Source organism: Schistocerca cancellata, chromosome 5, assembly GCF_023864275.1.
Source record: "Schistocerca cancellata isolate TAMUIC-IGC-003103 chromosome 5, iqSchCanc2.1, whole genome shotgun sequence".
NCBI classification, from domain to species: domain Eukaryota; kingdom Metazoa; phylum Arthropoda; class Insecta; order Orthoptera; family Acrididae; genus Schistocerca; species Schistocerca cancellata.
The window spans coordinates 136,513,443-136,537,694 of record NC_064630.1 but is presented as its reverse complement, the minus strand read 5'-3'; the positions used below and the strand labels follow the sequence as shown (position 1 = coordinate 136,537,694).

The following is a 24,252-nucleotide window of genomic DNA, read 5'->3' as shown; positions in this document are numbered from 1 at the left end:
TCTGTTATCTTTAGTAACTGGTTGAGTTGTTGATTTGTTGCTGCCAGTAGTTTTAGATCATCCATGTATAGCAAATGTGTGAGTTTGTGTTGGTATGTTCCAGTAATATTGTATCCATAATTTGTATTATTTAGCATGTTGGATAGTGGGTTCAGAGCAAGGCAGAACCAGAAAGGACTTAATGAGTCTCCTTGGTATATTCCACGCTTAATCTGTATTGGCTGTGATGTGATATTATTTGAATTTGTTTGTATATTAAGTGTGGTTTTCCAATTTTTCCTTACTATGTTTAGGAACTGTATCAATTTTATTATTATTATTATTATTATTACTGTTATTATTATTACTGTCAGTGGCTGTAATTGTATAAACTTGTTGATAAGCGTAACTGTTATACAGCAGGTGCTGTTAATTTCACACTCTCAAATTTTTCTGAGTCTAAAAATTTGTGAACAGCCAGAATGTATATTCGTGAGCTGCCACTGGATTTTGTCAATGGTTTCCTTTGTGATGACCTCAGTTGGATGGCTGGACTGCACTTCATCTTCTGTTCTCCTCTGATGAAATTTAAGTTCATTAATCCAAAAGTAAATGGTTTTTGGTGATAGCACAGAGTCCAAGTGAACTTCATCCAATTCTGTTTTGATTTTTAGGCAGTCCAAGCCTTCAAATGAAAATGCTTAGTAACAGCATGAAGCTTAGGTTTCTCCATTTTCAGTCACATCGACACCTTGGCTAGTTCAGAAGGCTGTCAACAATAAATTGTATGATCCTTGGAATAATCAGTCTTACTAACCGTGAAAAGGGCAACAAAAATGGTCCATTCTTTCATTGGAATTTACCAGACTTACCAAACCACTCTCATACTAATTGTGATTTAAAACAATTATTGCATTGTTTCCGTATTGGAGAAGTGTCCTCTCATCTTATGAGTGTGTGATCACTTACAATTCAGTACTAGTTTAGGGTAGTCTCATAAAGTACAGTTGTTTCGTTTTTTGATAAATATTGTCAGTTTCATCTTAGTTCCCACTCTTCCCCAAATTCTTTTTCCCCTCCTGCAAGTGTGTGTTAATGACAAACATATTATTCTTCTCAGAACATTCTAATAAGTATAACCTCTTGTCATTCCTACTATTAGATCCATTTTTCGCTAGTAATAATCACCTAGGAAACTGTGGTCATTCTAATGAGTGCCCACGACAGTTTTTCCTTTACATCATGGGAATATTGGTTCATATAATGATAAAGAGATAAAAACATTTTTTTCTCAGTGGAATGTATAAATGAAGACAAACCAGCCATGAAAGATTTTGTTATTCTTCACCAAAGAAATTGTCACAACAGAAAGATTGTATGTGACACAACTACAAGTTTAAACACAATGAATACCTTATGATTGATTGTATGGCCAAAAAGAATTCTACCTGGAAGTGACATGCTGTCTGCATGAAGCAATCCAAAGAAACTGATCAGAATTATGGCAAAGCCACTTGAGGAACTTACATCATGATAATCCTCTCACTCACATCTGAATATGTTGTCTCAGCCACCATATTCACCAGAGAGAACCATGAAAGGACGTCGTTTTGCCACTGTTGATGAGATGAAAACAGAACTGCTGAAGAAACTGAACACTGTAACAAAAGTGAGTTCCATAAGTGGTTCCAAGACTGGAGAAAGTGCTAGGACAAGTGTATTGTATCTGAGGGGGATTACTTTGAAGGGGACAAAGTTGATGTTGATGAGTAAATATGGATTCTTTTAATAAAAACAAAAATGTCCGTTACGTTTTGATCACAGCTGATTTGTACACCTGCGAGAGGGGAACAAAGAGATGGCCTCTAGCAGTAGTTTACTCACTTTTCAATATGTGTACTATAAATGCAACCACCATATTCATCCAACATCATCCAAGATGAAATGAAAAGAAACACAACAAATAGAAACTTTTTCTTCTGAAAACTGGGTCAGACCTACAGAAACTGCAGGTAACAGAAAGAGATACTAATGTAAGGGGGTTATCTAACAAAATAGTTCAGTCAATAGAAAGTATTCTACAAAAGAAAATCAAAGAAGTGACAACACATGCAGGTGAGCGTCTCACAGTGTAAGGTCAGTGCCATGTTTGTGTAAAATAAGATAAAACAAAGAAGAAGACATATAACAAGCTAAGTAAACCAAAACAGTATTGTGGGCACTGCCATAATCACGAATGTAACATACATTCAGAAAGAATTCTGAAGTGCGTCTCCTGCCTTGAAGTTGATGACTCAGATTAGTTTGTGTTATACATCAACACATTTGTATTTTTTATTGTAATATGCCAATTTTTTTGATCCAACCTAATATTATAACAATTAACAACATTTATACAACATTTATAAGTTACTGCCATAATTGAAATAAATAATCCTTTTTAAAGGTTGTGATTTTTTATCAGAAGACTATTTTAATACCAGTGGTTTCACCGGAAACCCCCCCCCCCCCCTCCCGAGCACGAGCATCCATGTTACAAGAAAAAAATCTCAGGTGTCCAATGGTTAAGGGTGTGTGTGTGTAACCCATATGTTTTTAGATGTAAGAGAAATTGAGTTTCATAAGTATGACGATCTTCTTTACAGTATCTCTATAGTTTCCTAGATGCACTGATAACACAACAAACCTCCCCTGAAGAGGCATACAAAAAATTTGATGATATTGCATCAAAACACACAGAACAGCTCAGGAAATTAACAAAGCAAGTGCAGGAGGCCAGACAAAATCTTGATGATGAATTTGTGAAAAGAGCTGTTGCAGAATATGAGGATGCTTTGGACAGGTATAAAATGTGTATTTGTTTCATAATATAAATGAAAATATATGCTTTTTATCTTGACTAAAATATTTAATTTTTTTTAGGTACATACCAGTACTTATGGCACAAGCTAAAATTTACTGGGACATGGAAAACTATGCACAAGTCGAGAAAATATTTCGTAAGTCAGTGGAATTTTGCAGTGAAAATGATACATGGAAACTTAATGTGGCTCATGTATTGTTCATGCAGGAAAATAAGTTCAAAGAAGCTACAGGATTTTATGAACCAATTGTCAAGAAATATTTTGATAATGTAAGTTTTCATTTCCAGACAATTAATGTATTTAATAAATACTTAAGAAAGTCACCTAAAAACTGACTGTCATTAATAATGATTGATTGAGGATTCATTGAGTTTGAAGTAGTAAAATCATTATTCTAAAAAATACTTGTTTCCCACTGTATTGTTGGTGTTAGTAACCAAGTTCATCAAGTATGACTTAAGATGTTGATACTCATATGACCTGATCCAAGCTTCAATGTTTCTAAAAACTGTTTGCAAAGGATACTATATAGCATGCTTTAACAGTTGCGAGCAATTGTGGCATGTATCGTGCCAACAAATTCCTCGGTACCATATAATATACACCCAAAACATGTGAAGTGTTTCTAGTTTCCACTTTGACATGCAGATCTCCACTCAGCAGTCAGTCACCCCAGTTTCATGGATTTGTTGGCCATGCCTTCAATTGTAACATCAATTGGATGTCATGGAGATTTGCTGTTTCTTGTACTCCTACAAACATGCTTGCTTGGGGCAGAGTCTTCATAATACTTTTTCAGCTTTTCTTCCATGTTCTAATTCATCTTAGGGGAGATTAATCTTGCTGCAATGAAGAGCTCCTTTAAGCCATATGGACGCAGACTCTGACTCATTTATTTTATGATGATTCCTCATCCTGAGAACCAATGGCATAGTACTTTGTCATCACTCAGAGTTCTCTTTACTCATGATACATACATACCTTTATGTGCAAGGAAAAGTTATAATGAATTATGTAAGAATAAAGGAGATGACTCGCTGAAAGGCAGAAATGCTGAATCGTCGACAGGCGCACAAACAAAAGATAAGGAGATTTGCTAGCTTTTGGAATGAAATTCCTTTCTCAAGCTGTAGAGCAAACACGCTCACACACACACACACACACACACACACACACACACACACACACACATATTCTTGTGTCCCTTAATTGTGCTCAGTTGACTGAGCACAAGAGCACAATGTAGTGAGAGAGCTGTGTGCATGTGTGTGTGTGTGTGTGTGTGTGTACATGTTTCTCTACAGCTTGAGAAAGGAATTTCATTCCAAAAGCTAGCAAAGCTCTGTACCTTTTGTTTGTGTAGCTGTCGACGATGCAGCACTTCTGTCTTTTGGTGAGTCATCTCCTTTATTCATAAATAATTCATTATTCTCAACCACAACTTTCCGAAAAGATCATGTTTTGTATATCACATCAAAAAACAGAAATGTGTACTTAATTTTTTGTTTGTTTGAATGTATATTCTGGCAATCCTGGTGCACACTAATATTCTCTATCATAGTTCTGTAGTAAACTACTAGAGGGACCAAAACAAAATGGCACAGCCTATTGATAGAGTATTATGTGGAATTGGTTTTATGCATCTGAAGGAGAAAAATGCTGCAACAATTGTTGTGTTGGTGGAAGCGTTCAGCCAAAATACACCATCATATGACATTATGTTAGCAAGAAACAAACTGTCACAGGTGCATACTAACAAAATATCCTGTGCAGGTTACAGGATGCTGCCGAGATGAAGTGTTGTGAAAGGCTATCCACAGAGATATTCTTACTCTGTGATAATGCTACAGCTCATTCTGCACAGAACACAGTCACATATGTTGCTTCTTTGGTCTCTAAAATATTGTGCCACCCCTGTATGCTCCTGACTTGGCACCCAGTGACTTCTTCGTATTTCTTCAGATGAAGAAACCATTGTATGGCAGGTATTTCCAGAAGTACGATGAGCTGATTTATGAAGTGAAGTTTTCCTGAACAGCCAAAATATAGATTTCTACAACTAAGATCCTCACCAGATTATCCATTGTTGGGGAAAATATGTTGCATTAAAAAGTGAATATGTAGGAAAGGAGTACACCATCACCAAGTTTCATGTTAAGAGGTTAATTTTTTGGAGCAATAATTAAAACTTTATGATTACCTAATGTATGAGTTTTGACATGTAAAAAGACTTAATCATGTATTGTACTAATGGTGTTGATGTACGTATTTAGTACATCCCACCCCTGTTCTGCTGAAAGTTTCCCTGCAAACTATAAAGCTTTATATTACTCTACTCTTTTCAAGAGTCACTAGATTTCATTAAATAAGTAGTTGCTTTGAATATGAAGATTTACATGTGATAACCACTCAGCAAATAACTTGCCTCTTTGTGCTTACAGTTACTTGCTGAAAACCTTGTTTCAGTACTTTGAACTGTTTATGATATATGTGGATATCATATATAGTATTTGATCACAGTCTATATAATTTCCATTGCTTGTGTGGTACTGGCTAGAAAAGTACTGATGTTGTTATAGCAGTACTTCACAAGTAATTAACATCAACTCTTTAGTGTAAACAGTTTCATAAAAAATGCAGCAGAGGGATTGTGTTTCGGTGAAGTGTTTGTCAATGTGAAAATGTGACTTCATCGTCCACATGCAATTGTGTGATTACATTTATTTATGTCTGATTGTTGTTTCCATCTGGGACACACTGTTTTTGTAATATAACTTTTCTTTCTTTGTTATTATTTACGTTACTTTTGTACACAATATCCTGGATTTTTTAAAAGTTTGTTACAGTGGAAACAAAGTTTCAGAGCAGCCATGACTGTGAATCAACACAAAACTGCAATCTCTCAAAATGATAGCATTACAAGTGATGAGAGTACAATGACTGACAGTTAAAAATAATAACATTTAGGTTGCAGTTCGGATTTTAATGGCTTGAATTGCATCATTAGAATGATGTGCGCATAATACAATGTGCGGTGATTCAATGCGCAGTAGCAGAAATCAGTGATCAAGTGATACCCCAGTGAATAGCATCAGTCTCTTACATCTGTTTATCTGTCTTCAACAAATGTGCAGAACATTTTTATAATAGAATATTCAACCATTATAGTAAACATTATGGGTACATAAGGCAAACACAATGTGTATTTTATTATCATATGACACCTGCAGTTTCTGAATAGATATATTTTTCAACAAGGAGAAACAATGTCCCCATATAGAGCATAATCCAGGATTGCTAGCTGCCAGGGGAAAGATCAGCTTGAGCATGTGGTGATAAATGGAGACAGAGAGCACCATGCCATTGCCACAAAGTATTCTCTCTCTCTGCACAGAATGCATTATGCACCTGTCTTCTTACTTTCAGACATCTCTAGCAGCCATAATTGTGTAATACAATATAAATGTATTTTACTGTTAAAATTTTAGCATTCCTTTTAATTTATATATATGCTTACATTCTTGACAGCTTTTTGTGGTACATGTCTCAATATTGATTTCATAATGAACTTCCAGATTCTTAGTATCAGTGCTGTAGTACTTGCAAATTTATGTGTGTCTTATATAATGACATCTCAAAATGAAGAAGCTGAAGAATTAATGAGAAAAATAGAAAAGGAAGAAGAGCAACTATCATTTGAAGACCCTGACAAGAAGATATTTCACCTCTGCATTGTCAACCTTGTCATTGGGTATGGTTCTCTGAGTAACACTAAATAATTTAAAATCTGTACTAATATTGTTCACAATGCATATTCCTTCAGGTCTTATATTGATGAAAGTGTAAATTATGTGCTAGTACAGGATTTTGTACCTGGGGTACACATATCACATGTTACATATTATATCACTGTTTCCTCAAATGTAGAGTTTTGCTACCATGTTCTTGATGTCAAAGATGATTTCTGTTTAAACTTACATTATATTTTGTTTTCAGTACACTGTATTGTGCAAAAGGCAATTATGAATTTGGAATATCACGTGTAATTAAAAGTCTTGAACCTTATAACAAGAAACTTGGCACTGACACTTGGTAAGATATTGCATTTTTAATTGTACTATAAAATACCTAGTTTAGAATTTACAAATGCAGACAGCCACAATGAAAAAGAATGCCAGATATATTCAGCTATTGGACTTTGTCCTTCATCAGATGTACAAAAGTCACACACATTCACACAAGCACAATCCACACACATTTTGTTACTGTCATCTCTGGGTGCTAAGGCCTGACTGTATCTGAGGTTAGCAGCAATCTTTGCTGGGGTGGGTAATGGGGCAACAGAAGAGGCTTGTGGCAGGGAGGGGGGACAGAGAGTAGGATAAGGGTGAGGAAAGATGCTACTGCTGCCTGTGGGAGCATGCAATGACATGGTGGGGACATGATTGGGCTGCTAGGTGCAGCATCATGAGGTTTTACTAGTGGGGGGGGGGGGGGGGGGGGGGGAGGTGTATGAAAGAGGTGGAGTCTTTCCCCTGTTATGTTTTTCAAAATGTGGTGCTGCAGAAGAATGCTGAAGATTATATGGGTAGATCGCATAACTAATGAGGAGGTGTTGAATAGGATTGGGGAGAAGAGAAGTTTGTGGCACAACTTGACTAGAAGAAGGGATCGGTTGGTAGGACATGTTCTGAGGCATCAAGGGATCACAAATTTAGTATTGGAGGGCAGCGTGGAGGGTAAAAATTATAGAGGGAGACCAAGAAATGAATACACCAAGCAGATTCAGAAGGATGTAGGTTGCAGTAGGTACTGGGAGATGAAGAAGCTTGCGCAGGATAGAGTAGCATAGAGAGCTGCATCAAACCAGTCTCAGGACTGAAGACCACAACAACATGTTTTTTTCCCCTCCCCCCCCCCCCCCCCTGCCCCCCTCACACACACACACACACACACACACACACACACACACACACACACACACACACACACAAATTTTTATTTTTTCTGCAAATAGCTCCAGTGGTGTTATTTTTATGACATGCACACTACAGAAAATCTTGAATATTAACTCAGTGCTAATCCAAGGCAACTTTATTATCCATGACATTCTTTTGGTCAATTAGAACACACAAGTGTAATTAGTTTAGCTGAAAACTGTGTTAATTACAAATACCAGTCAAATTTCATTATCATTGTTCATATGTAAACATATACCTGATGCTTCCTGGTAAAGTAAATCAGGGTAATATACAAGTAAGTGAAGTATCTATACAGCTAGTAAAAAAAAATATGTTAGCAGGTCTTGCAATCATTTAGTTTCAGAGTAATTTGCATTCTTAATTAAAACATTGTTACTGAAATAGAATCCCATATTTTGTTAGGCTAGACAGCATAATTCAATAGCAATTATTGTTGTACCTAAACGTGCACATACAGAGGAATCTCTCTCCACTATTCAGTTAATCAGGAATGTATTAACTGTAACATGTAAAACTCCAGAAAACAATAATTTTTAGATGTAGTTCTAATTATTTAATCTTATAAAACAGAGCCTGTTGGAAACCATTTTAGTCTTTCTGTGGAAGGTTGTGAAACAAGTAAGATCTGTATCCAGAAATGCGCTGCAGACGATTTAGAACAAGTTACAACTCGTACAATGTACAGAGTTTTATCTAAATTTCACATCTGGGACATTGTTCTGTAATTCAATGTCTGTTTTTACTGATGGACTGTGAACTTGCAAGTAATCTCATGAACTGTGTTAATCTTCAATAATGCATTCTGCAAACTGTGATAATAATATTGGACTGTGAACTGTGTTATATCCAAAATATACTTACTATTCACAGATGTTTGTGTTGATTTGGCTACCTGCTTGGAAGAACCATGTATATTGGGGAATGTTTTAATGATTTACTTACCACACTTTAATTACTCTGAATAAGTATTTCTGTGTTAGGTTACTGCGCTCGAACAATCATCATCGTTGTCCATCATCTGAGTGTAGCACATGACAAACTATTTATCAGTGCATGAATTATGTTAGATGAGACATAATCTGGCCATAAACCATAGATTATTCTGTTATCAAAATGCAATTAAATTATTTTGACTGCAAACATGGTGTTGACCCCATTATTTAAAGTAGCCTACTTTAAACAACCACTTCTCAGCCAGATTTGATGAAGGCCCTACTACTGATGGGAAAATCACAGGTAAATAAGGTAATGGTACAGAGGAAAGGGGGAGAAGAGAAATATTGAAGAGGAAAGGACTATGCAGCTGTATTGGTGGGATATGAGGAATTATATGTTTACTTACTTGGTTGTAGGTTGAAGTTCCTCAGTGGCACATGCAGAACTGAAGTTTCATCATCTGAAATTCTTTTGTTGGTAATCATGCAGATCAGTGATGAACACACCACAATTGAGTTGAAATTTTCATGATTCCACATATTCAAATTGGTCTCTACCACTTAAAAGTTCCTTATGTTTATAACAGTTGTAAATTTAGTAAAAAAATATACTGCTAATTTTTCATCCAAAAGAATCTCAGTAAGTCATCAAGAAAAGCACCTTTACTAGTATATAACTTTACAGTTCACAGAATTCACTCTCACAGCAACAGTAACAGAAATTCAGTATTTGGTGACAGTGCGCGTAATTGTCTGCCAAATAACAGTTCATCAAAATAATGTCCTATTAGTCATGATAGAAAAATTAATAAGATGCAGCCTCACTGATTTTCATTGGCACAAATATCATAAGGTTGTTTATTGATCATAATTGTGAGCAAGCTATCATCGAAGTGTTAGTTTGGTGATAGTGGTACACAGACTATCAGTAGATGTTAACTGAGTTGGAGATTGACACAGCCATTGTGTTGAATGTTAACTGTGTTCTTTCATGGAGATGTGACTTCTGAGCTCTCAGGGTGTAGACAGAAGATTTTTGGGAGGAAAGCAATACTTATAGACTAGTGTGATCTAGAGAAATATAATTTGTGAAACTACAGGCAGGAAATTTAATTGCATAGATTACCTATTGGCTCCAGCAAAGATTTGGTTAAACTGAAAGATAAATAGTTGAAAAATTATAATAACTCTCAGTACAGTTTGATTAACAAGGTGTACGTCGAAATGGTGGATTACCTGTTAATGGATAATAGTTACCACATTTGGAATTATGTTGATTTATGCAAATTCTTAATCAAGGGCATAACTGAATAACGAAGTGTTAGCTAGTTCACAAGAAGTTGGGGCAACAAAAGTATAAAGTCAAATCCTGGAATCTAATAGGCATAGTGACACAAATGGCAAAAATAATTTTGTATGTGTATGAACTTTAATTGCAATCACCTTTCAAGTTAATTGATTTTGGGAAATTGAAACAGGTTACTGGAAAGAATGAAATGCTGTCTTTCCAATGAGTGGCATCAATACTCTCAAATCTACTGATTAGCTCATACTACTTTGACCATTTAATGCTATTGTAATGAGTGCCTCTTTATTAACATGGGTTCCAGTTCAAACTAAATATAGCAATGTAACCAGTGGATTGAAAACTACCACATGAAAAATAAATTAATGGGAAAAATTGTATGTATAGTGTTCTGGCAAGTAAAAATGTATGTAGCATATACACAGTACATTTAGTCAGACACAGTTGAAACAAAAAGGGGAAAAATTAAGTATTCAACAGGAGTAGAATAAAACCAGTTGTAGTAGTTCCAGACTGCCATATTTCCACCTGTGTAGTTCTGGAGTGGGAGCAGGGAAGGGGGTAGGCAGGTGGAGGACAGGGACTAGCGAAAACTGAGGCGATTGAGGTTCCCAGCTGTGAAATAGTCATTAAAATCAGGCACATTGTTGTGAGCAGCATGTTCAGCAACTGGGTGGTCCAGCAGTCTTGTGGTCACAGAGTGTTTGTGGCCATTCATGTGGACAGACAGCTTGTTAGCGGCCATGGCCCCGTAGAAAGCACCACAGTGCTTGCAGTTTAGTTTGTAGATCACATGACTGCTTTCATAGGTAGGCCTGACATAGATGGGATAGTAGATGCCTGTGACTGAACTGGAGTAGGTGGTGATGGGAGGATGTGTGGGGCAAGTCTTTAATGTAGGTCTATTGCAGGGATATGAAGCAAGGGGTTTAAATAATTTTACGTACGTTTTATCCTCCATATTCACTCCATCTCTGTGTGGATCTCAAAACACTACTTGGCAAACTAAAATTTAATGGCATTAATGGCATGTCTCCTGCACTGCTCAAGCCTTTCTTACCTTCATAACAAAACGTAGATGGTGTCAATGACTGACAGTCTCACTGGCTTGAAACTAACCTCATACTGGGGGACAATATCTCCTGGGATACCACAAGGATGAGTACTGAGCCCACTCTTAGTCTTCATGTGCACACCATAAGTGAACTTCCAACCATAAATGATCTTCCAGTGGCTTTAAAAGAAGGGTTAAATGATGACACAAGCATAGTAATCAAAAGTTCAATCTTTTTAACCTTACCAGATACAGCTAGTGATGCTACATACTTGCCATGGGCAAAATCGAGAACTTCCAGAAGTCAAGAACTCTATTCTCAAGAAACCAAATGGACTTAATACACATCTGATAACAGAGAACTTCTATGAGAATAGCCAAGAACTGTTCTTTTTCTGACCTCAAGAGCTGGAACACAAGCTTATTCGCAACATTAAATGATGGGTCTGGTTTTTGGATGTGCTTTTTGCATACTAGAAATCATTTTTGAGAATACTGATAAATCTCAGATCACTTAAAGGTGCGTTCACATGATGCCTCTTTCCTCGAGTGCAATCATTGACACAAGGGAATGATAGCTAATGCACAAAAATTAGTGGAAAGAATGCATCTATGCATGTGTTTTCTCATCTCCACAAGTTGCCTCATTGTGTAAGCAGTCTGCTATGCATCACCTTCCTTGCTTGGGAGTCCGCAGTGTGTTTATTGTGATGAAAAGTTGACAGATAAAGAAAACACGATGTGACTACTAGTAAAACAGTATCTAAATATGAGAAGTAAAAGGTGACGGCAACATTTCATTTGCAAATTTCAGGAATGGGTCACACTGAGGTTTTAGATTTTCTGCTTGGGGAACTGAAGCAATAAGGCTGGCAGTAACATTTTGTTAGCTGGCAGTCAGAGATTCATATACCAATCTGAACTACATATTTCACATTTCAAAACAAAGCATTTCAGTGATTGTTTCTAAAACTGGGAAGTAGTTAAGGGAGGTTCTCAGCCATTCTGTGATGGTTAATTGACTTTCTATACATCATTCATATTTTATTTTATAAAAATAGATTAACATCCCCCTACTCGATAAATCTGTAATGTTATAGACTGCAGAATCCATTAGGACAGAGATTGAGTTTTCCAATTTTTGTAGGTTTTTGCACCACCAATGTTCTTCATTTCAATTTCTACTAGTTTGTTGAGGGGCTCCACCCATCCCATCTTTTCTTTTGTCCAGATGTCAGGTACCTCAATTGTTGTGCTAAAGGCACCACAACATGAATATTCATCTACAGTTTTCATGTGCAGCTTTCATGAATCTTTGGACTTCTTCTTTGGTTTCCTACTTTGAGACTTATCTTATTCTTTACAGTGATATGATCAAGACTTTTTATCTAATACTTGAGCATCACATACCAAATTATTACTGAGATAATAGAAGCTGCCTTCCATATGACTTCCTTTGTCAATGACTATCTATAAATTTCAGCATCTTTGCAGTCAACAGACATTGTTGCACACAAATCACTTTACGCATAACCTCAACACACTTCACAATGAAACTCACATTGGCCTAAGCTGCCTGTCATGTGCTAAACACTACAGAGATTCCCACTGAACCCAAGAAGTGTTGTGCTTTTGCACATAGCCTTCATTTCCAGGAAATAATGCTCGCACAGATGTGTATGCATTGTTGCACTGTTGTAAAAGTAAGTGCATGTGCAAAGTTGAACAGAAAAGAAGGCATCATGTGGAACACACCTTAACAGTACTGCATACAGCTGTGGTAGACCTCTAATGAGTGTAATCAGTAGCCTGCAGTCACCAGAGGCATGCATGTGCACTTCCAGGTCACCTTGCATTAACCCCTTCCCACTCATTGTAAGTTGCATCTGCACCAGCACCACCTGCAGGAACTGACAAATCACACCTCTACACTACCTTCTGCTGCTGCTGCCCACTTACAGTCTCAGAATAGGGAACATAACATGTGAAGTGCTACATAGATCAGTACTGGTCTCACTCTACTCTCTAACCTACACGAATGACCGTCCAATGACTTTGAAGAGTGTTTAAAAACTGTAAAGTGTGATGACAACACAAGCATACTAATCAAACGTCCAAACTCAAACTTAGCAGACACAGCCAAAATGACAGTTGAAGAGATCTACGAGTGGTTTGCAGCTAACAATATAAGTTTTAATCTCACAAAGATTCATATTATGTGACTGACGTGCTACCACTGTAAGTGGATATTAATCAAAACATTCTGTGTAAAATTCATTGCTTTAATTGAATAGCAATTTAAAATGGAGCCAATGCATACATAAATTAACCAACATGCTCATACAGCAATTTTTGCTCTTAGAAGTGTTTTTCATTGTGTTGACCTGAAGTCTATAATCTTGGTTCATTTGGATACTTTCAGTCCTTGTCTTATGAAATTATCTTCTGGGACAGTCTACCTAAATAAATTATCTATTCAGCAAAAGTGAGTAGTAAGAATATTATGAAAAGCAGAAAACCATACATCCTCTTTAAGGAACTTGGAATTCTTACATTTACTTCCCAGGACATTTACTGCACAATGGTTTCTGTCGTTGATAATAAAAATCAGTTTCAGCTTAACTGTGATGTACACAGTCACATCGAAAGGCACAAAAATGATTTCCATGTAGACTTTGCCTCCTAGTTCAGGGTTCAGAGTTAGACTTTGTCCGTTTGTCTAGATGCAAAGGTGTGCAACAAGCTCTAATCTGATGTAAAGCAAGAAATTGGGAACCCAAATAACTGAAAATAAAATTAAAAGTGTGTCTCTCTAGCTACACTTCTACAAATCATGTGAATAAATAGAACCAGGGATTGAAAAGTCCTGTTAGTTACATGGCAAGTAGAAGAGTTCATCATAGATCTGCATGACAAGTAGTAATGCTCTGGAAACAAAACTGTGTGTATATAGATGTAGATAACTATTTAGTCTGTATCAAAACGAAATTTCGCTTTAAGTAGGAGAGTGTATGTACTTTTGTGTGTCAATTGGCAGTACTGATATCTCTCCTAAAGTTGAGTACTGGCCAGCACTGACCCATAGTTTTGTTACTATTTACTTTGATAAATACCGGTGTAGTTAAGTAAATATAAAGCCGCGAGTAGGAGATAAACAGCAGCTATTTAGTATAATTGGGTAAGCAGCAGCTTTTTTCAGATAAGAGCTTTCATTCTAATTTACTGTATTAAATTTAGCTGGCATAAGTGTGAATAGCATTAAGCAGTGTAGTCATATTTTATTGTTTATAGAATACACAGGTTAAGGTACTGTGATTTGTTTGCCTTTTTTTAATGTATAATTTATATCATTAAAAATCCCTGAAGATTCTCTTTCTTGATGGAATCTATAGAACATGGATGAATGGAAGGAGATTGGCTGAAAGAGGCAAATAATGAACTGCAGTTAACAACTCAAGTGCAGGTTAGTGCCACATAAACAGTACAGTTTCCAGATGGAATTCCAACTCAGTTTTACAAAGAGTACTCTATAGTATTGGCCCCTTACTTAGCATGGCTTGCATTTGTCACAAATCTCTCACCCAGCACAAAGTCCCAAGTGACTGGAAAAAAGTGCAGGTGCCTCCTGTATACAAGAAGGGCAAAGGAATGCACCCATAAAATGGTACACCAATATTTTTCATATCAGTTTGCTGCAGAATTCTTGAACATATTCTGAGTTCAAACATAACAAATTTACTTGAGATCAAAAAGCTCTGTCAACGAATCAGTACGCGTGAAACTCAGCTTGCACTTTTCTCACACGATATACTGGAAACTATGGATAAAGGGCAACAGGCAGATTCCATATTTCACATGTCTGGAAAAACCTTGATGCCCCACTGCAGACTGTTTACAAAGGTATGAGTATAAGGAATAGGTTTGCAGATATGCGAGAGGCTCGAAGACTTCTTAAGTAATAAAACCCGGTACATTGTCCTCGGTGGTGAGTGTTCGCCAGAGACAAGGGTATCATCAGGAGTGTCCAAGGGAAGCTTGATAGGACTACTGATATTTTCTGTATAAGTAAATGATCTGGTGGACAGTGTAGGCTGCAATCTGCACTCGTTTGCTAATGATGCTGTGTGGTGTACAGGAAGGTGTCATTGTTGTTTGACTGTAGGAGGATACAAGATGGCTTAGACAAAATTTCTAGGTAGTGTGATGAATGACATCTAGCTCCAATTGTAGAGAAATTTAGGTTCATGCAGATGAGTAGGAAAAGCAAACCTTTAATGTGTGGAAACAGCATTAGTAGTGTCCTGCTTGACATAGTCACATCATTTAATTATCTGGGTGTAACATTGCAAAACTGATGTGAACTGGAGAGAGCATGTGAGGATTGCAGTAGGGAAGGTGAATGATTGACTTCAGTTTATTGGCAGAACTTTGGGAAAGTGTAGTACATCTGTAAAGAAAACCACATATAGGACACTAGGGCAATCTATTCTTGGGTACTGCTTGAATGTTGGGATCTTCATGAGTTCAGATGAAAGAAAGACATCCAAGTAATTCAGACTTGGGCTGCTATATTTGTTACCGGTAGGTACAAACATCACCCAAGTATTATGGAGATGCTTTGTGAACTCAAATGGCAGTCACTGTAGGGAGCACAACAGTCTTTTCAAGAAACACTACTGAGAAAATTTAGAGAACCAGCATTTGAAGTCACTGCAGAATGATTCTATTGCTGTCAAACATACATTTTGCTTAAGGGTCACGAAGGATAAGATACGAAAAATTAGGGCTCATATGGACACGTATAGGCAATCGTTTTCCCTTGCTCTATATGTGAGTGGAACAGGAAAGGAAATGACTAGTAGTAGTATGGGGTACTGTCTGCCACACACTGTGTGGTGACTGGCAGTATGTAGATGTAGATCTCCTTCTCACTCATCCATGTATAGAACTCACTCTTGTGATCCATCACTTCTTGCACCAGTGAGAGGACCCGGCAATGTGTGATATGTGTCCATACAGATCACAGTCCACCTCATGGCACCTATGCTGGCTTTCTATAATATATGTGGCAAACTGAAATCTCACTCATTAAGTTAGTATTATGGTCTTTTGAAAGCTAAAATGCACACTCACTGTTATCATATTTCCAATTGGTTTCCACAGGTTTTATGCTAAAAGATGTTTCCTTTCCTTGATTGAAAACTTGGCAAAGCACATGATTGTTGCCAAAGACTCTGTATTCCAAGAGTGCATACAATTTTTGGAACACTGTGAAGGTAATTAAATCTCTTGAATACTTTAAGTCAGCTATTCAAAATGTCTTGAAAGTGATCAAGTGTATTTGTAACAAGTTGTTGCCATGTCTCTTTTTGCCTCTGTTAAAAATTGGTATTAATACTGTCATTATTTAGTTAATCCATCTGGGAATAATTACAAGTCTGAAAGTTTGTAGTTTTGGAGCATAATAGTTTCCTTCCATCATCACTTATATGCTAATCTTGGTTTATTACAGTTAGGTAATTGTTCACTAAGAGGTGAATAGTCCACAATTAATTTAAATGAAAGAATTGGCAGAAGAAAGTGCTAATCCACAAGAATTTTTTTTCAGTACTCCATGTTATCTGTTTGGTTAAATTCAAAGACAAGAACATTAACACAATAAAACAAAGCAGTTTATACTACAGACAGCATTTTCTAGTGTTACATGTGGAACTACTTGCTGCCCACATATAGACCTAACAGACAACATGATCAAATCAACCTTTACTAAATTGAGGGTTACAACTTTATTCTGATGTTCCCTTCAAATCAGTCAAATCAAACTGAAATACAAGTGTCTGGGAAAAAGAGTGTTCATTATTTTATCTTACAGTATTCTTGAATACACGAGACATGTGGCAGCCATCTTTAGTAAAGACAAGCATTAAGTGCAGGAAGAAATGTGGGAGCTCCATGTTGCCATTCTATGAAATGTCCTGATGGGAATCAGTTCCCATGTTCTTTCTCTGACTATTAGTGCCCCTACCAGAATTGAAACATGATGTTCCTTAGAGAATGGCATAGTCCCTTTGTGTGTGTGTGTGTGTGTGTGTGTGTGTGTGTGTGTGTGTGTGTGTGTGTGTGTGTGTGTGTGTGTGTGTGTGGGAGGGGGGGAGGGAGAGGGGGGGGGTTGCATGTGTGTCTTTGATGTAAGTCTTTAAGGGGATGAGGTAGTTTTGTAATAATATCAGCAGTGGCAACAAAAGCATTGTCATCCTGTATGGAAAAGCTATTGGAGGGTATCTGGCACTTGTAGAAAGTCTCTGGAATGCTAGAACAAAGAGACTTCTTCACAAAATCTGTAGAAGACTTCTTTTTCCAGTCAGGTCTTTGCAGGTGAACTTGTAAGAATAAGAGATTCTCCTTGTTTTGGTCACTGTGGGAATGGATGCAAGGCTTCATGAGGCACAAATAATTCTGCCAGGCATTCTTGTTGATGAGGAGAAGAAGGAATGAGATTGCTAGTAGAGCTACTAGATGTGGAAGGAACTTGATCAGTTCCACACCCAGGAGAAGATGGAAGAAATGGACCTAGAATTGTAGTAGGAACTTTATTTTCTGAAGCAACTCTTTCATTCTAAGATGACTGAAAAGGCAGGCCTGACATTCAAAGGTGAATGCAGAAAATCTGCTTCACCAAATATTTCATCATTGAAAGTCATTATTCCTATATCTTTGAAACCTTTGCTGATATGAAAGTGTGAAAGCAGATGGAAATGCTTCACCCATTATGCCTGTCACTTCACAGATTTAAGTGTCTGACAGGCTTGATTTAGTAGCCACCTGTCACAAGCCTTACTGCAATAGGACTTGAAAGGCCCATGAACAGCAACATTCAGAGGTCGAAGCTTATGGCTGCAATGTGGTGGTGGTAACGTTAATAGAACTATGCCATTTTCTTTGCAAATGTTATTGCTCTTATTGAAATGTGGCTTCCATGATTGTCAGTGAAAAGAAGTGTTGGGTTTTCTTTGCTTGGTCATTCGTGTGCCAATATACACTCCTGGAAACTGAAATAAGAACACCGTGAATTCATTGTCCCAGGAAGGGGAAACTTTATTGACACATTCCTGGGGACAGATACATCACATGATCACACTGACAGAACCACAGGCACATAGACACAGGCAACAGAGCATGCACAATGTCGGCACTAGTACAGTGTATATCCACCTTTCGCAGCAATGCAGGCTGCTATTCTCCCATGGAGACGATCGTAGAGATGCTGGATGTAGTCCTGTGGAACGGCTTGCCATGCCATTTCCACCTGGCGCCTCAGTTGGACCAGCGTTCGTGCTGGACGCGCAGACCGCGTGAGACGACGCTTCATCCAGTCCCAAACATGCTCAATGGGGGACAGATCCGGAGATCTTGCTGGCCAGGGTAGTTGACTTACACCTTCTACAGCACGTTGGGTGGCACGGGATACATGCGGACGTGCATTGTCCTGTTGGAACAGCAAGTTCCCTTGCCGGTCTAGCAATGGTAGAACGATGGGTTCGATGACGGTTTGGATGTACCGTGCACTATTCAGTGTCCCCTCGACGATCACCAGTGGTGTACGGCCAGTGTAGGAGATCGCTCCCCACACTATGATGCCGGGTGTTGGCCCTGTGTGCCTCGGTCGTATGCAGTCCTGATTGTGGCGCTCACCTGCACGGCGCCAAACACGCATACGACCATCATTGGCACCAAGGCAGAAGCGACTCTCATCGCTGAAGACGACACGTCTCCATTCGTCCCTCCATTCACGCCTGTCGCGACACCACTGGAGGCGGGCTGCACGATGTTGGGGCGTGAGCGGAAGACGGCCTAACGGTGTGCGGGACCGTAGCCCAGCTTCATGTAGACGGTTGCGAATGGTCCTCGCCGATACCCCAGGAGCAACAGTGTCCCTAATTTGCTGGGAAGTAGCGGTGCGGTCCCCTACGGCACTGCGTAGGATACTACGGTCTTGGCGTGCATCCGTGCGTCGCTGCGGTCCGGTCCCAGGTCGACGGGCACGTGCGCCTTCCGCCGACCACTGGCGACAACATCGATGTACTGTGGAGACCTCACGCCCCACGTGTTGAGCAATTCGGCGGTACGTCCACCCGGCCTCCCGCATGCCCACTATACGCCCTCGCTCAAAGTCCGTCAACTGCACATACGGTTCACGTCCACGCTGTCGCGGCATGCTACCAGTGTTAAAGACTGCGATGGAGCTCCGTATGCCACGGCAAACTGGCTGACACTGACGGCGGCGGTGCACAAATGCTGCGCAGCTAGCGCCATTCGACGGCCAACACCGCGGTTCCTGGTGTGTCCGCTGTGCCGTGCGTGTGATCATTGCTTGTACAGCCCTCTCGCAGTGTCCGGAGCAAGTATGGTGGGTCTGACACACTGGAGTCAATGTGTTCTTTTTTCCATTTCCAGGAGTGTATTTATGTATGTGTCTCCAGTCATCCATCCTGAAGTGTAATCTGCCCCTCACTTCCAGGTGACCCATTGTTAAGCATGCAATCCTGAAAATGAATGCATGCGAACACAGAAAATGGAGGAACTGCTTTCCCAGGCTCAGTATAATGTCACACAAGGTTACAAGAGTGTCCCTCTCTGCAAAAGTTTTCTGCCACACTTGCTTCTGGCCACATGGAGACACTACCTTTCCAGGTTACTCTACAATTTTGAGGCCAGTCTCATCAGGGTTGTAAATATCTTGTGGACCATATTTGAATTTTTGGTAAAATTCTTTCAAATTGGTATAAAATTAAGCTAAATTTGACCTGTTGTAATTAGTGCACAGCTCAGACTAGTAGTTTCACATTGTATAAGAAATAGTATATGCCTCTTCATAAAAGAATGAAGCTACACCCTCACAGGCTTGTTGCCAGTATGGCAGTTCCTTGTTGTTAATGAGCCCCTCATCAGGCCTGTGGCTTGTGGTGTCATGCAAATGTGATATGGAGGGGCACATGGTCAGCACACCTCTCTTCCAGTTATTTTGCAGACTCCCTAGACTGTGGAGTCACTGCTGCTTGGTGTGTAGCTCCTCACTTGGGATCATGAGGCTGAGTGCAGCCTGTACCAGTCCTCACACCAAGAAAAATCCTTAGCAATACAGGGAATCAAATCCAGGTCCTCCACATGACAGCCATCTGTGATGACCACTTAGCTACCAGAGGTGAACTCGTCGTTTTTCACTGCAGCGCATTCATATACTAGCTTTGTCATAACTGTGAGAGATAAACTGTAATTCATGCCACCAGTTTAAGTTGGAACACAAAGAAAGTTTTTTCTGGTGGTGTAAACACATCTCTGCATGCATTTGATAGCCTAAAGTTCACTTCATGGTCATCAACAGAATTGCTGATGGTACATTTTTGTTTTGTTCAAGGAATTTTAAATTGATTAGAACTCTTTGCATCTGAAAGTAAAAATTTATAATTTCACTAAAATAAGTCTAAAATATACAACTTCACATTTCTTACAAAGTATGGTGTAAATATTTTTTAAATTAAAAAGATCTTTAAATTACAAAATTAAATAAGTGGTGTTGTTTACTGACTACCCCACAAAACCTAACTGCCTCGTTGTCACAGCTATGTTTACCACTGACATAAAATTAGCATGACTATATTAACATTAATTACAAATATTAACACCAATTAGAAATATAAGCAATGGGGTATATTACCTGCAGGTCTGTATTTGTAAAAGAAATTAAATAACTTAAAAACTCTTTAAATTCTTCTGCTGCTGTTGTCATCATTATGAACAATGCTTTTTTAATGAGATGATGATGATGATGCTACTCAGTAATACAAACTCACTTTTTTAAGTGTTCCTAAATTCTGAATTGGCATGTGTTTAATATTTTCAGTTTATGGCAGAGATGTTAAAACAGTGATACTGCAGCCACTTGAAGAGCCTCACTTACATCAGGGGAAAAATACAGTGACATATGAAGCTCGACTCCTAAAGGCATTGCTCCTGAGACTACAAATGTATTAGCCAAATTGGATGTTGGAGGAATATACCAGTAAAAATTGAAACTTTTTTATGTGTTGAATTCAGGATGTAGATAACATTACAAGAAAATGTTTAATTTTCTTTGCAGGGAAAGAAGAGTAATATAGCAACAGAAAAGATCATAACATATTCAGTAGAATTACAAGTCACTCTTTTGTTCTCACAGTAGTTTTTGAGGGATTCTTTGTCAATGTATATCATGTGCTTATGTATTTTGTTGGAAATTGACAAATGTGAGAAGGAAGATAAGCGTGAGAGAAATAGGAAAACCACAGAAAGCAGAAAAATTATGTTTCTCGTATTACCACTTTTTCACACTAAAAATGTGTGACACAAAATTTGTTGGAGATCTTATCCTTTTTTCAGCAGTCTTGTAATAGGTACTCCATATGTTGCCTCAAAAGCAACTCTCTTCACACCAGAAATGGAATTTTGGTAGTTATTTTTTCAAACTGGAGAACACACAGCTGGTCGTGTACATGTACTATTATTGCTGGTGCTGTGGCTTTTAGTCTTATTTAAGTATAAGTATTTATTTAATTACAACTATTAATTGTATTTACATTTAGTTAGCTACTACTCTGCAAATACATGTATCCTTAATATCTTTTTGTTTTCCCCTAATTTTAAATAAAACTTCTATTCCATAAATTGATAGCTCCCCTGTATAGATAATAAATGCTGTTGGATAATAAATGCTGTAGTTGTATAATTGGAGTTAAGGGGAGAGGGTCAGTTGAGGGATGCAAGAAGAAACCTATGGATAATGGATTAATCAGTTTATGGGACAATTAAATAGGAGAATTATGAATTCCTATTTAGTCATAGATTCCATTACTTTTCTCATTTAAACAATCTGTCTAGTTGTTAAAACATCTGTACATTTCTTTCTACTTGCTGTACCCAATGTAATTCCTGATCACTGGCTTTGTCGAATTTTTTTTCCTGTCATCTGTTTAATATAGCTGTTTCTTCCCCAGCTTTGTTACAGTACAGGAATTTAAGAATATTGGGAAGTTCTACATTGAACTGTACTTTTGTGTATGTGTGCTTCTTGGCTTTTCTCCAGCTGTCCCTATTTCAGTAGCTGGTGATTCAACACTACACATTACTCTTTTGTCACAAATATTGGTGGTGCTCATTATGCCCTTCATATGTTTCCCCTTATGTTGCATGTCTTTTGTCACATTGTAAAATATTTCTTTAATAGTTGCATGCTAGATAAGGCATTTGTGGCCATTTACTCAGTAGCAAATCAGATTATGTTATTGCAGAGGTACTTTTTCCAACACTGCAATATTTTTCAACCATTTTCTATCCTGTAATAAAAGCCACGTAACTCTCCAGATCCTGATTTTACCCCTTTACCTATTTGGAAAAAAAAATGACACGTGCACTATGTGATCAAAAGTATCCAGGCACTTGACTGAAAATGACTTGCAAGTTTGTGGTGCCCCCCATCAGTAATGCTGGAATTCAATATGGTGTTGACCCACCCTTAGCCTTGATGACAGCTTCCACTCTTGCTGGCAGATGTTCAGTCAGGTGCTGGAAGGTTTCTTGGGGAATGACAGCCCATTTTTCATGGAGTGCTGCACTGAGGAGAGGTATTGATGTCCAAAACATCCCAAACGTGTTCTGTAGGATTCAGGTCAGGACTCTGTGCAGACGAGTCCATTTAAGGGATATTATGTTGTGTAACCACTCCACCATAGGCCGTGCATTATGAACAAGTGCTCGATCGTGTTGAAATATGCAACTGCTATCCCTGAGTTGCGCTTCAACAGTGGGAAGCAAGAAGGTGCTTAAAACATCAATGTAGACTTGTGCTGTGATAGCACCACGCAAAACAACAAGGAGTATAAGCCTCCTCCATGAAAAACATTACCACACCATAACATCACAGCCTCCGAATTTTACTGTCGGCACTACACATGCTGGCAGATGATGTTCACTGGGCATTCGCCATACCCACACCCTGCCACCGGATCACCACATTGTGTACTGTGATTCGTCACTCCACACAATGTTTTTCCACTGTTGAATTGTCCAATGTTTACACTCCTTACACCAAGCGAGGCATCGTTTGGCATTCACCAATGTGATGTGTGGCTTACAAGCAGCCACTTGATCATGAACTCCAAGTTTTCTCACCTCCCACCTAACTGTCATAGTACTTGCAGTGGATCCTGATGCAGTTTGGGATTCCTCTGTGATGGCCTGGGTAGATGTCTGCCTATTACACATTATGGCCCTCTTCAACTGTTGGCGGTCTCTGTCAGTCAACAGATGAGGTTGACCTGTAAGCTTTTGTGCTGTTCATGGCCCTTCATGTTTCCACTTCACTGTCACATCAGAAACAGTGGACCAAGGGATGTTTAGGAGTGTGGAAATCTCGCATACAGATGTATGACACAAGTGACACTCAATCACCTGAGCACGTTCGAAATCCACGAGTTCCGCGGAGCAACCCATTCTGCTCTCCCACTATGTTTAAAGACTATTGAGGTCGCTGATATTGAGTACCTGGCAGTAGGAGGCAGCACAAAGCAACTAATATGAAAAACGTATGTTTTTGGGAGTGTCTGGATACTTTTGATCATATAGTGTATTAGATTCATCATCACTAGGTACTGGAGAGAAGACTAATAGAAAATAAACATTTTCTCATGCTTCCTATGCTGTAAGTAGGTAGAGGGACATTTTTTGGGGAAATTATTTTTTACATTATAAAGAGTAAAAATCAGTTGCTAAAAAAAAGCAGCAATTATATCCTTACAATGTGAACTCATAATGCAGAGATATTAAGAGCAGAACCATTACTATTCTAATTTCGCTAATTACAGATCTTTTACATTAAGAAGCATACTTCAATATAAAAATTATAAAATTTTGCTTTATGAACGATGGCAGCATAAATTCATTAGTTAGCTTGAAATTCAAAGTATACAAATCATGCTAACAAATACACTGCTCACTTAAAACAATTAAAAAAATGCCATGAAGTCAAAAAAAGTCCATTGTACCTATTCACACATACATGAAATATAAGAAAAACTGCAAAATTGGGTTTCCATAAATA

The 24,252-nt window shown here is 38.3% G+C and overlaps 1 protein-coding gene across 3 annotated transcripts in view; it reads left to right on the top strand.

Moving 5' to 3' along the window:
* Positions 1-21,992, top strand: part of LOC126188158 (tetratricopeptide repeat protein 30A) — a 149,082-nt gene extending 127,090 nt beyond the window's left edge. Inside the window, exons 7-12 of one of the 3 annotated variants that reach the window (XM_049929669.1) lie at positions 2,625-2,821; positions 2,902-3,112; positions 6,419-6,594; positions 6,840-6,935; positions 16,284-16,396; positions 21,022-21,992. In XM_049929669.1, coding sequence (XP_049785626.1) covers positions 2,625-2,821; positions 2,902-3,112; positions 6,419-6,594; positions 6,840-6,935; positions 16,284-16,396; positions 21,022-21,152 — 924 coding nt within the window. In that variant the 3' untranslated portion in view covers positions 21,153-21,992. The remainder of the gene's footprint in view (positions 1-2,624; positions 2,822-2,901; positions 3,113-6,418; positions 6,595-6,839; positions 6,936-16,283; positions 16,397-21,021) is intronic. The other 2 variants (XM_049929668.1, XM_049929670.1) reach the window with 2 other exon arrangements.
* The last annotated feature ends 2,260 nt before the right edge of the window (positions 21,993-24,252 follow it).